This window comes from Asterias amurensis, chromosome 20 (assembly GCF_032118995.1).
Source record: "Asterias amurensis chromosome 20, ASM3211899v1".
NCBI classification, from domain to species: Eukaryota; Metazoa; Echinodermata; class Asteroidea; order Forcipulatida; family Asteriidae; genus Asterias; species Asterias amurensis.
The window spans coordinates 6,136,520-6,149,682 of NC_092667.1; the positions used below are offsets into that span (position 1 = coordinate 6,136,520).

The 13,163-nt window shown below is 39.2% G+C and overlaps 2 protein-coding genes across 2 annotated transcripts in view; one reads left to right on the forward strand and one right to left on the reverse strand.

Annotated features, from left to right (window-relative positions):
• Positions 1-4,185, forward strand: part of LOC139952195 (uncharacterized) — a 70,749-nt gene extending 66,564 nt beyond the window's left edge. The window contains exons 78-84 of the mRNA XM_071951245.1: positions 345-497; positions 1,264-1,385; positions 1,655-1,780; positions 2,572-2,653; positions 2,855-2,977; positions 3,306-3,509; positions 3,882-4,185. Coding sequence (XP_071807346.1) covers positions 345-497; positions 1,264-1,385; positions 1,655-1,780; positions 2,572-2,653; positions 2,855-2,977; positions 3,306-3,509; positions 3,882-4,183 — 1,112 coding nt within the window. The 3' untranslated portion in view covers positions 4,184-4,185. The remainder of the gene's footprint in view (positions 1-344; positions 498-1,263; positions 1,386-1,654; positions 1,781-2,571; positions 2,654-2,854; positions 2,978-3,305; positions 3,510-3,881) is intronic.
• Positions 4,186-5,695: 1,510 nt separating this feature from the next.
• LOC139952197 (uncharacterized) lies at positions 5,696-8,236 on the reverse strand. Its single transcript, XM_071951246.1, has 2 exons — positions 8,135-8,236; positions 5,696-7,523 (listed from the first exon to the last, which is right to left on the reverse strand). Exon 2 carries the CDS (start codon positions 7,488-7,490, stop codon positions 5,709-5,711), a length of 1,782 nt encoding a protein of 593 aa, XP_071807347.1. The 5' UTR covers positions 7,491-7,523; positions 8,135-8,236; the 3' UTR covers positions 5,696-5,708.
• Between the last annotated feature and the right edge of the window lie 4,927 nt (positions 8,237-13,163).

Here is a 13,163-nt window from a genome sequence, read left to right on the forward strand (position 1 = left end):
TCGGGATAATAACATTAATTTTGGTTTTCCCCATATGCACTGTTTAACTACTGAGAATAGAGTACTAACACTCATCAGTGTATATGGGTAAAACCCAAATCAATATTCTTTATGCCAGATGCAAATTTCCATCTTTTAGTTCTATTAAACTCTTTTAGATTTTTTGAGGCTGAGACTTCATACAGCTGCTCAAAAATTAACTCAGATCGACAAAATGATAAAATGATGCCTACCAGAATAATGTTATCAATCAATTACCATGATTTTTTTTACAACTGTAAATCAGGTTCAATCAGCCCTCGCTAAAAATTACTAATTTTGTGTTTTTCTCCTTTCCGTTGTAGTGAGTTCTTGCAGTGACCAGGATGTTAGCTCCCCTATACAGACCCAGTGTAATAACAAGAAATCATGTACAGTTAAGAACAAGGAGTTCTACCTAGGCTATTCATTCTGCGCTACCATGCACCAATACCTGGAGGTCACATTCTCTTGCAAAGGTAAGCGGACTTCTCATTGCGTCTTAGGTTCCAGCTTAAAATAACACAGGCCACAAGGCCACGGCCTCCAATGCCCCTGGTATTGGCCTTGGTGCCCCTTCAAAAGTTTCCCCTAGACTTTTAGGTTGTCCTATGGAAGTGCCTTTGAAAAAGTAAAAATGGCTTTGCCTTTTCAAAGATGAAATTCTAATTCTAAGCCTGACATGTAACATCCACGACTGATATCTATTTTTTTTTGCTTAGCAGAAATTGTTTAGGCAACGTTTATTCTTAATAGTCATAATAAAAAGTAAGAGTGCATTTTGCAGAGATACAATTCGCTGTGTAAGACAGATGCATTTTTAATTTACAGTCTGGAGTGAGTTGATGTTGCAAATGTGATTTAGAAGAGAGTTCCAGCTAAAGCAGCTCTGTGAAATTGTGGCTCTATTAACCTCTGTCTGTTTCAGGACTCACGATTTCTTTCTTTTTTTGCCCATTTTGATTCTGGTATTGTATACAAATTTCTGGTCCAGCAGACATTTTGAGCTACAATTCCTGCGGTTTTGTGGATTTTTCACCCAAATTCAAGCCAAGGGATCAGTTCCAAAAAGATAGTCCTAGGAGTTAAGAACAGAGGTACTCGTTCTAACTCGAGATAAGACTAGTCTTAACTCTTTGTATAATCCACTAGTTAACTAAGGTTCTTGATTGAACTTGCTTGATCAATCTTGTTGCATGATATTCATTCCTCTTATAATATTTCGTTAATGATTTTTAATTTCAGCTGATGTTTCATCGGGAGATATTACGTTGATCGGATGCACAGGTACAGATTATGAGTTAAGCCTCACCTGCTCGGACGGAAAATACATCAAAATACAAGACGCCTTTTACGGCCGCACCCAGGTAGGTGCATTCTACTGCTAGGAATCGGACATTTTAAACACAAACCCCTCGCCTTGGGAACCGTCTCCCTTATCAAAATCCACTGGCTGAGTCACTTAAAGCTTTCAAGAAATATCTCAAAAACTATCATTGGTTGATTGCTAAGGACCTTGAATCCAATGCTCTTAACCACTCGGTCATGACACCCCATATCATGTATTTGATGGGTCCATTGTACATATTACAACTTTTATATTACGGTTTTATATTTGATTTATTTCTGATTGCAGGTTGGCAGCTCATCTCTTGTCTGTCCTCACTCTGCGGGAAAGGATGACTCAACCACTTGTCGCTCAACAGACACTCTTGATATTGTCAAGACATATTGTGAAGATCAACGCTCATGTGGCTTGCCCGTAAGTAAAGATGTTTTTCATGGCTAAGATAAGGATAATAACTTTTTCAAATATAACCGTCTCAATGTGCTTTACATTAGTGCCCTGGTCATTGGGCCAAGAACATCCCGGTAGTCTTGCTCAGCTCCTTGGGTAGTATGCAACCTAGGCAACACTAACGCTCCAAAGGCTTTTTCATATATCAACCTCTACTCTCGCAGGTACCCATTTATACCCCTGGGTGAAGAGAAGCAATTATAGTAAAGTGTCACGCCCATGACAGAATGACTCAGATGACTGAACCACCAGAACTTGAATTTGATGCTCTAAACCATTCGGCCATGACACCCTACATAAAAACTAAATAAAAGCAGTTTGGGTTGTAGGTCTTGTTCCCTGACCTCTCATACATTAGAGACTCAACTGACCCCAATTTCATAAAGCTGTTATGCAGATCATAACTGCTTGACAAATTTCTTTGCTAAGCAAAGATTGATTTGGGCACCAGCCACAACAGTGCAAACTTAATGTAATTTGGGCTGGTAACCGGTTTCTGCTAAGCAAAACTATTCTGTGCTTAGCAATTTTTTGTGCTTATGAAATTGGGCTATGGCTTGTACAAGAACGCACATAATTGGCTTCAAGGAAAGCTGAAAGATGTGTTTAAGTGCTCGGCCACAATCATGGCTACACTTATTGTTACAAAGACGCCAAATGAGCAACAGATTAACAGTGAGTAACTCAACTGGCTTGTAAAAGAACAACATTTCTGCAACCAAATAATGTTTCGATTGATTTTATTTTTTTTTCAGACTGAAGAGTCATTACTAACGGCAAGTGATCCCTGCAATGACGTCAATAGCAAATATCTGGAAGTCACATACAACTGCCAAGGTACAATGAACACACACAGACAGTGCAAGTCTCATGCGTAATAAAGCCCGTTCACACGGCAGCATTAAACAAGGATCCCTTGCTTAATTTTAACATGGTTGCGAAATGTTACCAATTGCACCTCCAAAGAAAAGACAATAATGTTTATACGGTCCAGAAAGAATTGAAAATTCGAGCAATTATTTTGATTTTTGTCTATAGAGGGTCGTCCGCTGAATGACATTACATTGTACTCCTGTGAGGACCATGCTGATTTATTCTTGGAGTGTCCGGTCGAGGCTAGTCACATCAGAATTCTCTCTGCCGAACTTGGAAGATTTGAGGGTAAGTTTGAAAAGTGACCACAAAGTTGCAACCCAGATTCAAATCCTTTAGCCTTAGAGAAAGACTCTGCTGGGGTTGATTTCACACAAAAATTAGGACTAGTCCTAACTTGAGACTAATCCTAGGAAAAATTTAAAACTTAAGGCTAGTCCTAAGATCGGCTTAAGGTTAGTCCTAAGAACTCAAAATAAGACGAGTCTTAACTCTTTATGAAATTCACCCCTAGATATCAGGTTAGAGTGATCCAATTGTGAAAGGGCTGCCCCAGGGGAATAGAGTCGTGTGAAAAGGGGTATAAAAGCTCTGTTTTTGTCCTCCAATTTAACAGATGGAATGCGATGCCATTTTCGAGACAACTATCCTGGGGCTGTGATGTACACCGAGTGTCAAACGCCAGACGTCTTGATACCTGTGAGGGATACCTGCACTAATGAACGAAACTGCACAGTGCCAAACTACTGGGCTAACTACACCAATGAAGAGCCTTGCTTTGGTATCTACAAGTATCTACAGGTCACCTACAGATGTTTATGTAAGACATTTTTATAAGTTATTGTTCAAGACAGGTGTACTCTCTTTCTAATCGAGAGGAACTCTCTTTACACCCCATGTCATGGCTGGTGCAGACAAGATCTGATGAATCCTGGTCATGACACTTGTGCTCTTGAGCAAAGCACTTTAGCCATAATTGCTTCATAAAAAGTTGAGAAGGTACCGCATTCTGCTCTACCAGCCAGGCTCCAAGTGGATGATACTCATGCCTACATCCTTAACAGACTGTGAAGGGGGTAACCCTGTTTCAGCCCCGGGAGTAGGTAGAAACATGCAGTCAGTTTCCCTTGTGGTTTAATATTTGATAGAGATACTGTTATAAGAGTTTTTGTTTTGTTTCTTCCCTTCACAGTGGATGCGGCTGACTATAACCCAAAGGAGGCATCCATGTTTTTCATCAATCCTCGCCCCACTCTGAAGAACTTTCGTCTGAACAACCATGTCATCAGTAGCAGCCAAGAACGTAATATCCTGTCCTGCATGAACGCTTGCCTGGCTCTTCACGATTGTGTCTCCTTCAACTTTAGAACCAAGAGAGGCAACGCAGGGCATGTGTGTCAGCTTAACGATGCTATAGTAGAGGAAGCTGAGTCAGACTTTACTTATGTTAATTATTTTATTTATTTCCAGAGAGATTCTTACCGCCAGCATTAGGTTTGCATTCATCAATAATCTAGAATTCGTCCATGAAAACACCAAATTGTTTAAGAGAAATTATGCAAATATCTAGCATAAATGAATTATGCAATACTATAGTTACCACTCAGTAGATTTATAAATTAACAGTCATAAAACTTAAAGCCTGGTTTATACTTCCTGTAAATGCAAATGCGAAGCCAATGTTGACGTCACAAATTCGCAACAAATAATTCGCAGCAGTTCAACTCTGTTCAACTCGATTGCGAATATGGCTGCGAAAGGAGAGTTGTGACATCAAATTCACCTTCATATGAAGTATTAACCGGACTTTACTGTAACAACATTTTTTTCTACATGATATTGGTGTGTAGTAGAAGGAAATTGAAAGGTACCGGAACAGCCCTTGCATTATTTCTGCACGAAAGTCCATTCTTCAATTGCTCATATTGAAACACCCATTTTTTATTATTTTAGTTTGGAGGTTGCTAGAATCAGGTTTATTTGACACGTACAAGTATTTGTATTCGATTTCATAGATAATGTTATCTAAGATTGAGTGATTATAGTGGTTAACAGTAGGCTGGAAAACTATTAGTGAGGCAGGTCACTTTTTTAGTATGAAGAATGAAAAATATTTTCCAAGTAATATAAACTGTCAGAGCAATTATTGATGTAACAATAGAAGATTATTAGAAGCTCAGGGTGCAGCAGCACACTTACTAGATAAACTTCCATTGTTTAGGTCCATTTAAGCAAACACAAGTTGGACTTTCATGGTCAAGCTCGGCGCATACTTCCTGCAAATGCAAATATGATATAAATTTTGATACAGCCCTGTTGTTTTTTTGCAGTGAAATGTTTCGAAGGAGTTGAGCACATTTCAACTGATGTGCATTATTTGTTGCAAATTTATGGCGTCTAAATTTGTGGGTTTTTGAATTTGCAGGAATTATGAACCGGGCTCGAGTGTGCTGCCACCTATTGTTCCAAATAGTCTCATGTTGCTTTTATAGTGTGAAAGCTTGCACATTGTCATTCTTTCTTGTTCTAATGTTTACTGATTTTACCCCAAAATAAATGTCTGCCAGAATTTCATCAAAAAGCTACAAGTCTTTCCACCAACTGTTCTATATTGTTCATAAGTGACAGGGCCCAATTTCATAAAGCCTGTAAGCACAAAAACTTGCTAAACATAGAATCGCATTGCTTAGCAGAAATAAGTTTGCATTGTGGTGCCCCATTCATTTTTTCTTCCGCAAATAAGTTTGTCAAACAGTATTTTCTGCTAAACAGCTTTATGAAATTGTCTTGTTTTTATCTTTGAGCAAACAAATGTGTGATATTAACTTGAACGTGCTGGTCTAACTCTGTTTATTGTGATATTTTAATAGGCATGATATTTTTCCCACTTTAGTCTGATTTTCCGATAGTTCTGCCCTTGGAAAAATCAGAGATGAACAAATAGGTAACTCTTTGTGCTCAAAACTTTTCCAAGGACCAAATATCATGCCTGTTCAAGCTGCGAATCAAGTTGTTGTACTTAGTCATATTGATAGATTTGAACCGATTTTCCTGCAGCCACTACCAGGTCATCGGACGATGTGAATGTAAGCCCCCATGGGTTATCACATTCCTTGATGATACATCCAATGTACTTGCCATCCGGACCGTACTGCTGGACCTCACCTGATGATGATAGCCCAGCATTCCATACAGCGACGTAGATACTACCATCCTTATCACAACATACACCCTGAGGCCATCCGGAGTCAATGATATCCACCGAGAATACCATATCACCATCATAGTCTACTGCCACCAACTTTCTGCCGAGCCAGTTAGTATAGATGAGTTGCTGCTTGTAGGTTGTTAAGTATCGACCAATCCCTGGAGCTGGTAATGTTCTGATGAGAGGGCCATTTGGTTGGAGTAGAGATATTTCTTCCTTGTTCTTGTACCCAACTGCTATCAGATTGTAGTCATCCACAGCGAGACATGAAGGTCGGCTGTTCTTTCCTGGACGTAGTGTGAACTTATGGAGAGGCTGATAGTCCCTGTTGAAGATTTTAACTGCTTCGTCATCTAGAACAATGAGCTCGGCGTTCTTGTTTACAGTCACTCTGCTTGGATGTGAGAGTCCATTGATTGGTAGTCTTTGTGCGATGACGGTCGACTGAGGGGAGCTTTGAGGTGCGATCGATATCAAGCTATTGTTTTGGAAAATTGTCACAACGATTTCCTTGTTGGAGAATGTTGCAATGTCATACGCCCATTTAATGTCCATCTCATTTTCTCCACTCAAGTATTTCATAGTTTCTGTTTGCAACGTCCATGTCTGGTGTGTTGTCTTTGCACAAGGTGTTGGGCGCGGGTTTGGCTCATCGACATCCTGCAGCAGAAGTCTACCGAGGGAGCCACTTTCTTCAAAGTCGATATAGGATAAACCATAAGGCACTCTGCTCGGCTGAATCTCTGTGTACTCCTTCAGGTCTTGTAATAGTTTGTCTATACTGTGGAGAATACTAAAACAGTTTCCTTGATCCATGAGCTGTTTCACTTCATCCCGTTTGTGATCTGCTTTATCCATCTCATGGCTGTTGGTTTTCTGAGCTGCTTCAAACGTCTTCACCCTATCTTCATGAATCTGTTCCGCTTCTTGAATAAGCTGTCGCTGCTCCTCTTTGACCTCGGAAATCTTCTTCTCGGCTCCCTTGCAGATTTTCTCTTTGGTGTCGGCTAACATGGAATCCAACATCTTACGAGACATCACGATACCTTGAACAGTGATCATGAGCTTGATTTTATTCCGTTCAAGCTTTGCAATCAGTTGTTTAGCGTCTTGTTTGCATTTCTCTAAAGCTTCGTCCAGTTCAATAACAGGATGCTTGGTGTGGTCTTTGCCAATGCAAGTTGTGCATACTAACTTCTTACATTTGTTGCAATACATGATAAGACCCTTATGAGGATGCTTGTTGCATGCTGGTACATTCCATCCTATACCCAGAGCTTGTTTGTCCTTTTGCCTTTCAAGTGCATTCTCATGCTGTTTAATCTCCTCAATCAGAGACGTCATCTTGAAGTCAGTACGGAGATCAACAACTCCTTTACCCGTCAATAAAGTTTGTCCTCGACACATTGGGCATGTGAGCATGTGACTTGATCTCTCCTCTTTCTTCGCCAGCTGGTGAAGACACGACAGACAAAATGAATGAGAACACTCGAGCATCTTGGGCTCTTTCAAGTGGTCGGTGCAGATGTGACATTTCAGATGTCTTTCTGTGATTCTATCCAAGACTGATTTTGCCGTTATATCGGCAGCCATCTTGTATGGGATGAAATCGCACAAGACAATTATCTAGATGTGAAATTCAAACAAATAAAAAAATTAATTAAATGAAACTCAATTACTTTTTCACCATCGATACATTGATTTGAGGATGTACCAAGAAAATTACATGGAACTCGAACCAAGGACCTCCGAATTAACGGAGAGTGCCGGCACGTTAATCCAGAGGTCGTTGGTTTGAGTCCCATTCTAGTCAACTTTTTTGTTCTACCCCAAAAATTTACCCATTCAGTTTCCCTTATGGTTTAATATTTGATGCCATCAATGCATTCATACATAGGGCCTAAACATAAGCGTAGCCCTATGGCCGCGGCCCAAGGGGGCAAGGCGGGCTGAGTAGCTGCCCTCCCAAATTATGGCATAGCAAGAAGAAACAATTGGACATAGAAAGCAAACAATTTACCGGTATTGGTATTTATGGTTTTCTTCTGTATAAATTCAGAAGTTTGTTTCCTTTTTTTTATATTACCTTTTACATCTTACTGCCAATACTATAATACAAGCTGGAAAGTTTACTTATAGCCTTCATGAAAGACTCTGCTAGGGTCATTATCATTTTGGTCCTTTCAGTCGGTAAAGCAGTTTGCAACAGCTAAAACTAATTTAAATTATCAACTTACATGAAGTTTGACCCAAAAAGATGGCTTCTGATACAGCAACAACAAAAACTGATGGCCGATTTAAACCAACATTTTACTGGATTATGGTAAAACGTAGGGCGTGTGTAACTCAAATAAGCTTACTGCAATCTGAAAGCAAGTCTGGTATAAACACCAGGTGTTTTTAGAATTTGTTCACTGAAGTGCATCCATCGCACAATTTAGTTTGTTCATCCATATAGCACAATTAAGTTTGGGGGAAAGAATTCTATAATCTTTTACAGTGCATCAAGGTCACTTTTACAAATGTTGTGGTAATATAAAAGTAATGCTGTTCCACCATGCATGAAGAGTGTAGAGAGACTCAGGGGAAGAGTCGAGCATTTGTGTACAGTCAATTCAAGTGCAGACTGATTTCATTAGATTGAATTTATTTGGATAAAACACAGCAAGAACATGGCAAACTGTGAGTGGGACAGGACATAGCAATGAAATTAAATAAGCAGAAGTTGAAAAGAAAAACTTCCAAAATCATCAAGGAAAGCCGACAGAAAACCAATAACTTTAGACTCAATTGTTTCCTTTTTGGGGTTGGTAAAACAAAGTGGGGGGAAATTACAAAGTTCATGAAGAATGGAGTGATGCAAACACATTTTATAAAACGGCATTTTACATGTTGAGCTCAGTTTTAATTGATTTGAATGCTTTGTACTGTTTAAAATGGGGGTGGGGGTGGACCCGCCTCTCGAATTCCACGCCCCGCCCCCTCCCCTAAACAAAAATAAATAAGTCAAAGAGCGCCCTCCATCGGCCTTCAAGTGAAACCACACCACAACATCAACACGTTCCAGACAAGAGGCTTCTGCAACAAAAACCGGACGTCAAAATCTCTGTAAATACCATGAAAACGTGTCATTATAATCGTTGATAGTGAGAGAACCTTTAGTTATACTCAAGCAGCTTGGAATTGTTCCGTTGTTTTGTAAGTATTGGCAACGAACGAGCACATAACTGACATTAAAAATAGGCCAATATTTTTAGTTTTTCAACAAAGGAAAGAGATGTTTCAATGCATGCTGATTGTAATGTAACTGTTTTTATGTGACCGTCTGCGTCTCTGCAGACAGTGTCACGAGTGTGCAAGTTTAACAGTTGGCTTATTATTCCAGTTATTACACACACAGATTATTGGCCTATGCAGGTTGGTTCCAGACCAGAAGCCAAATGAACCTCATAAAAATCATAGTGAATTTCTTTTGTTCTAGCTAGCCCGAGGGGCATGCATTTCATTTCCAGGTTGCATATTTGTATCCTTCGTACACATGCATAGACTATAGTAGAAACATGCAACCGGCATGAAATGTAAACATGTAAATAGTTGTCATAAGGTAGTATTAGTAAGTCACAGGTAGTTTGACAATGTCTGTTTAAGGTGTTGCGATTGCCCTCCTTCCAGTTAGAGTTAGATTTAGATCCAGTATAACATAAGCAGTAACTTCGGCGCTGCACTCAAATTGGTTTTTTTATTAATTAAAAGGATCAGTACCGGTACAGCACCCCAGTTACTGGGTATATAGTCCACAATTTATGTCGCTGTGCCATTTTGTTCAATGGGAGAGGCAGAATTTGTTAATATCAAACTCTTCTTTGCCGCAACTTCTGTAATGCACACCAGGCACTCACATGGAAGTTGCCTGTAGGGTAAGTACAGGTTCCAAGTTACAGATTGTAATGCTATTCGAACTAAACAAGATCACGCAAAGTCATCTTTGTGCAGTTCAATGTTGGCTTAAAATATTTCATATACATTTTTTTCCAACACAGGAAGCTTCTAAGTGTCTTCACAGGTGTCTTCATCAACGAGTCATCAAAATGGATAAAAGCCACAGCACAAACAAATTTTCTTGCGACACCTGTAAAAAAGTCTTTCAAACCAAGAGTAATTTAAACCGTCACATGAGTGTCCACACCCAAGACAGACCATTTCCGTGCCCCCTTTGCGGAAAGAAATTCAGCCAGCGGGGGGATGTGAACCGACACCAGCTCGTCCACAAAATTGAAAAGACAATAGTGTGCGAGGAGTGTGGGAGCTTTTTCTCTAAACCATCGGATCTAAAAAGACACAACAGGGTCCATACGAAGGAGAAACCATATCCTTGTGGAGTTTGCGGGAAATTCTTTGCGGATCAAAGCAGCCGCCGACGTCATGAGAGGAACCACCAGAAATCAACTCCATCTAATAAGGAATTTCCAGAGTCAAATTAAGGTTTGTGATTCACTCATAAATGGTTCGGTACGTCCATCCTTAGAAACCAACTCACTGACACAGGATATGAGGAAGATAAAAAATGTCTTACAGCGAGGTGCTGCAAAAGCACTGTGCTGTAGAATCAACGGATGAACTGGCCACCCTCTTGCAAGACCGAATTACTTGGAAAAGCCATACTTTAGCCCGCCTGTGGGCAACTGAGTGATATCAGCTTGAGGTTAAAGACTTGTCATTTTTCCCCACTTTCATTAAGATTCTATTTATTGGAAGATGGTTGCGTCATAAAAACTTAATCTAGCTTGAAGCTTTGTCCACCAAGCCAGGTTGACAGATTCTGGAACCTAGCTACGACCATGGCAGGAGATCAGCGCTACAGACCCCAGCTGTCTATGCGGTAGAATGGGTGTGAGTGACGTTGGAGTGCCTCCATGCAAGAATTCTATAAATTACATTAAGGAACCATTGAAGTGTTTTGACAATCAAGTGGGTTGGATCTGTATGCCAACTTGGACAGGGTCCAATTTCATTGAGCTGCTTAAGCAGAAAATATTGCTTAACATTTTTCTGCTAAGCACAACTAAGCCGGATACCCGCTGCATTTTGTGCATGTCAAAATTGTATTAATTTAGCTGGTGATCTTATTCTGGTCAGCATCATGTTGTTCTGCTTAGCAACTTTTAATGCTTAACTATTTCTAATTAAATTTGGCCCTAAAGTAGACTTGTGAATTGGGTTGTCAGTCCCTGCATGTACCTTAAAATGCTAGATTTCACCTGTCTGTTTACATCTGAAGATACTTGTGAGGAGATGATGAATGGACTTGTTGAAGTTTATGTTCCCATCATTATTGCAAAACTGCTGATAAAGTATCAGGGGAAATAGGTTGTTTTTGTTTGAAAGTTAGAGTTTGTACTCATCTGAAATACTGTCAAATTTGAGTCAACGTCGGCAAAAAAATATACAACCCTATTTGTCTTTCATACTTTCATATTTAAAGAGGTTATTATGTCATCATGGTCAAAGCAGGCCTGTGGCTGTGAGTAGATTTATGAACTCTCACCAAGTTACTGTAGGTTTGAATCCTCCCTATTTATCATGTAAAAATTATGATTCAGATTATATCTATTTCATACATTTCTGAGTTTAGATGATATTCATCAAAATAGCATTGAATTTGCTCATTTGAATGTACAGACCTATTTGTTTTGCTCTCCTGTGATGTCATGCTTCACATTTCGCTCTAAAAGAGTATCAAATAAAATGACATCACTTACGGCTGTTGGAGTTTTGACAATTCAAATTGTATTCTTCGCTCATCTTCTCCTAAAGATGAGCAGAGTGTACACTGTTTGAAACGTCAAGATCACACCAATTCTTCTCATAGCCAACACATGTTACAGAAGTTTCTTATTTAATGAGTATTTTCTATTTTATAGAAATAAAGTATTATTATGATAACTGTTAAATTTAATGACAATGGCTAGCAGCAGCTTTCAATTTTATAAAGAATTTTGAGAAACATTTCACTTGGAAGTACTGTGGTTATGGGAAAACATCAGCATTTAATATCCCAACAAGTTTCAAATTTGTGAGGTAGCATTTCTCAGATTCTGTATTCCGCTCCAGATTTTGGGGCAATAATATCTCAAAAACACTCCCACCTTTCGAAATGAAATGAAATAACAAATTGAGAGTTTTTTGGTCATCTCAGGGGTGAAAAGTAGAAATCTATATTCTGATGTAATATAATATTTACATTATGAATTAATAATAATAATAATCACTGCTGGTATTGCATGTGATCAAAGCAAACTATTGCGTAATGAATTTATGACCTTAATTTGGTTGCAACTATTTGCTACAGTGTGGTTATTGCTCCACTATGTTTACTTAAGAGATGGATCTATTGATTATGGCATAGTTATTTATGAGTTGATGGAAAGTTACTGTACTTTGACACCAAGCTTCTGAAATAATATCTGTACGTGGGCAAGGGATCTGTGCTCTATAAATGTGGTTGCTATTAGAAAAGCTAAGTGTTATTGATTCTTATAGGATCCAGCGTAGGGCCCAAGTTCATAGAGCTGCTTAAGCAGAAAAATACTGCTTAAAAGAATCCTGCTTAGTAAAAGTAAGCAGGATACCAGCCACAGACAAAACATGCCTACCAGAATGGTATTTCTGGTAAGCATCTTTTGTTGCGCTTAGCTACTTTTTGCTCTTATGAGCTCTTTCAAATTGGGCCCAGTTCTTGGGCTCTGTAGTCACCTTTTTAAATATCTTAAAGCATTTATTGGAGATGAATAAAATGAACGAGCTTCGACTCTTTGGAGAATTGAACCTAATGTTTGGACAATTGTTCTTGCTTATGACTTGTTGTTTAGTGCTTTAAGATTAAGTAATACACAGACCTTTAATCTTACTTAACTAATGATCTCTGAGACTGTGTGACCTTAAACCACACGACACTGACAAGGCATATTGGAAACTACGCACTACCTTTTATAGGTGTCTTTCTAGTCCATGCTAAAATTATGGCTAGGGTTTGCTAATTTTATGGTTAGGTTTAAGAATCAGAAAATTCATTAGGGGTGTCGGAATATAGGTGTTCTGCAGGCTTCACATGGGTGTAGGGTCATGCATTACGTGACTGTTCTACTATTCCAACACCCCTTTTCTGACCCCCCCCCCCCCTTCATGTACATGCTAAATTGTGGATAGGGTATGCTAGGGTTAGGGTTAGGGTTGGGAATAGAAAGTAGTGTCGGAACATAGATGTGT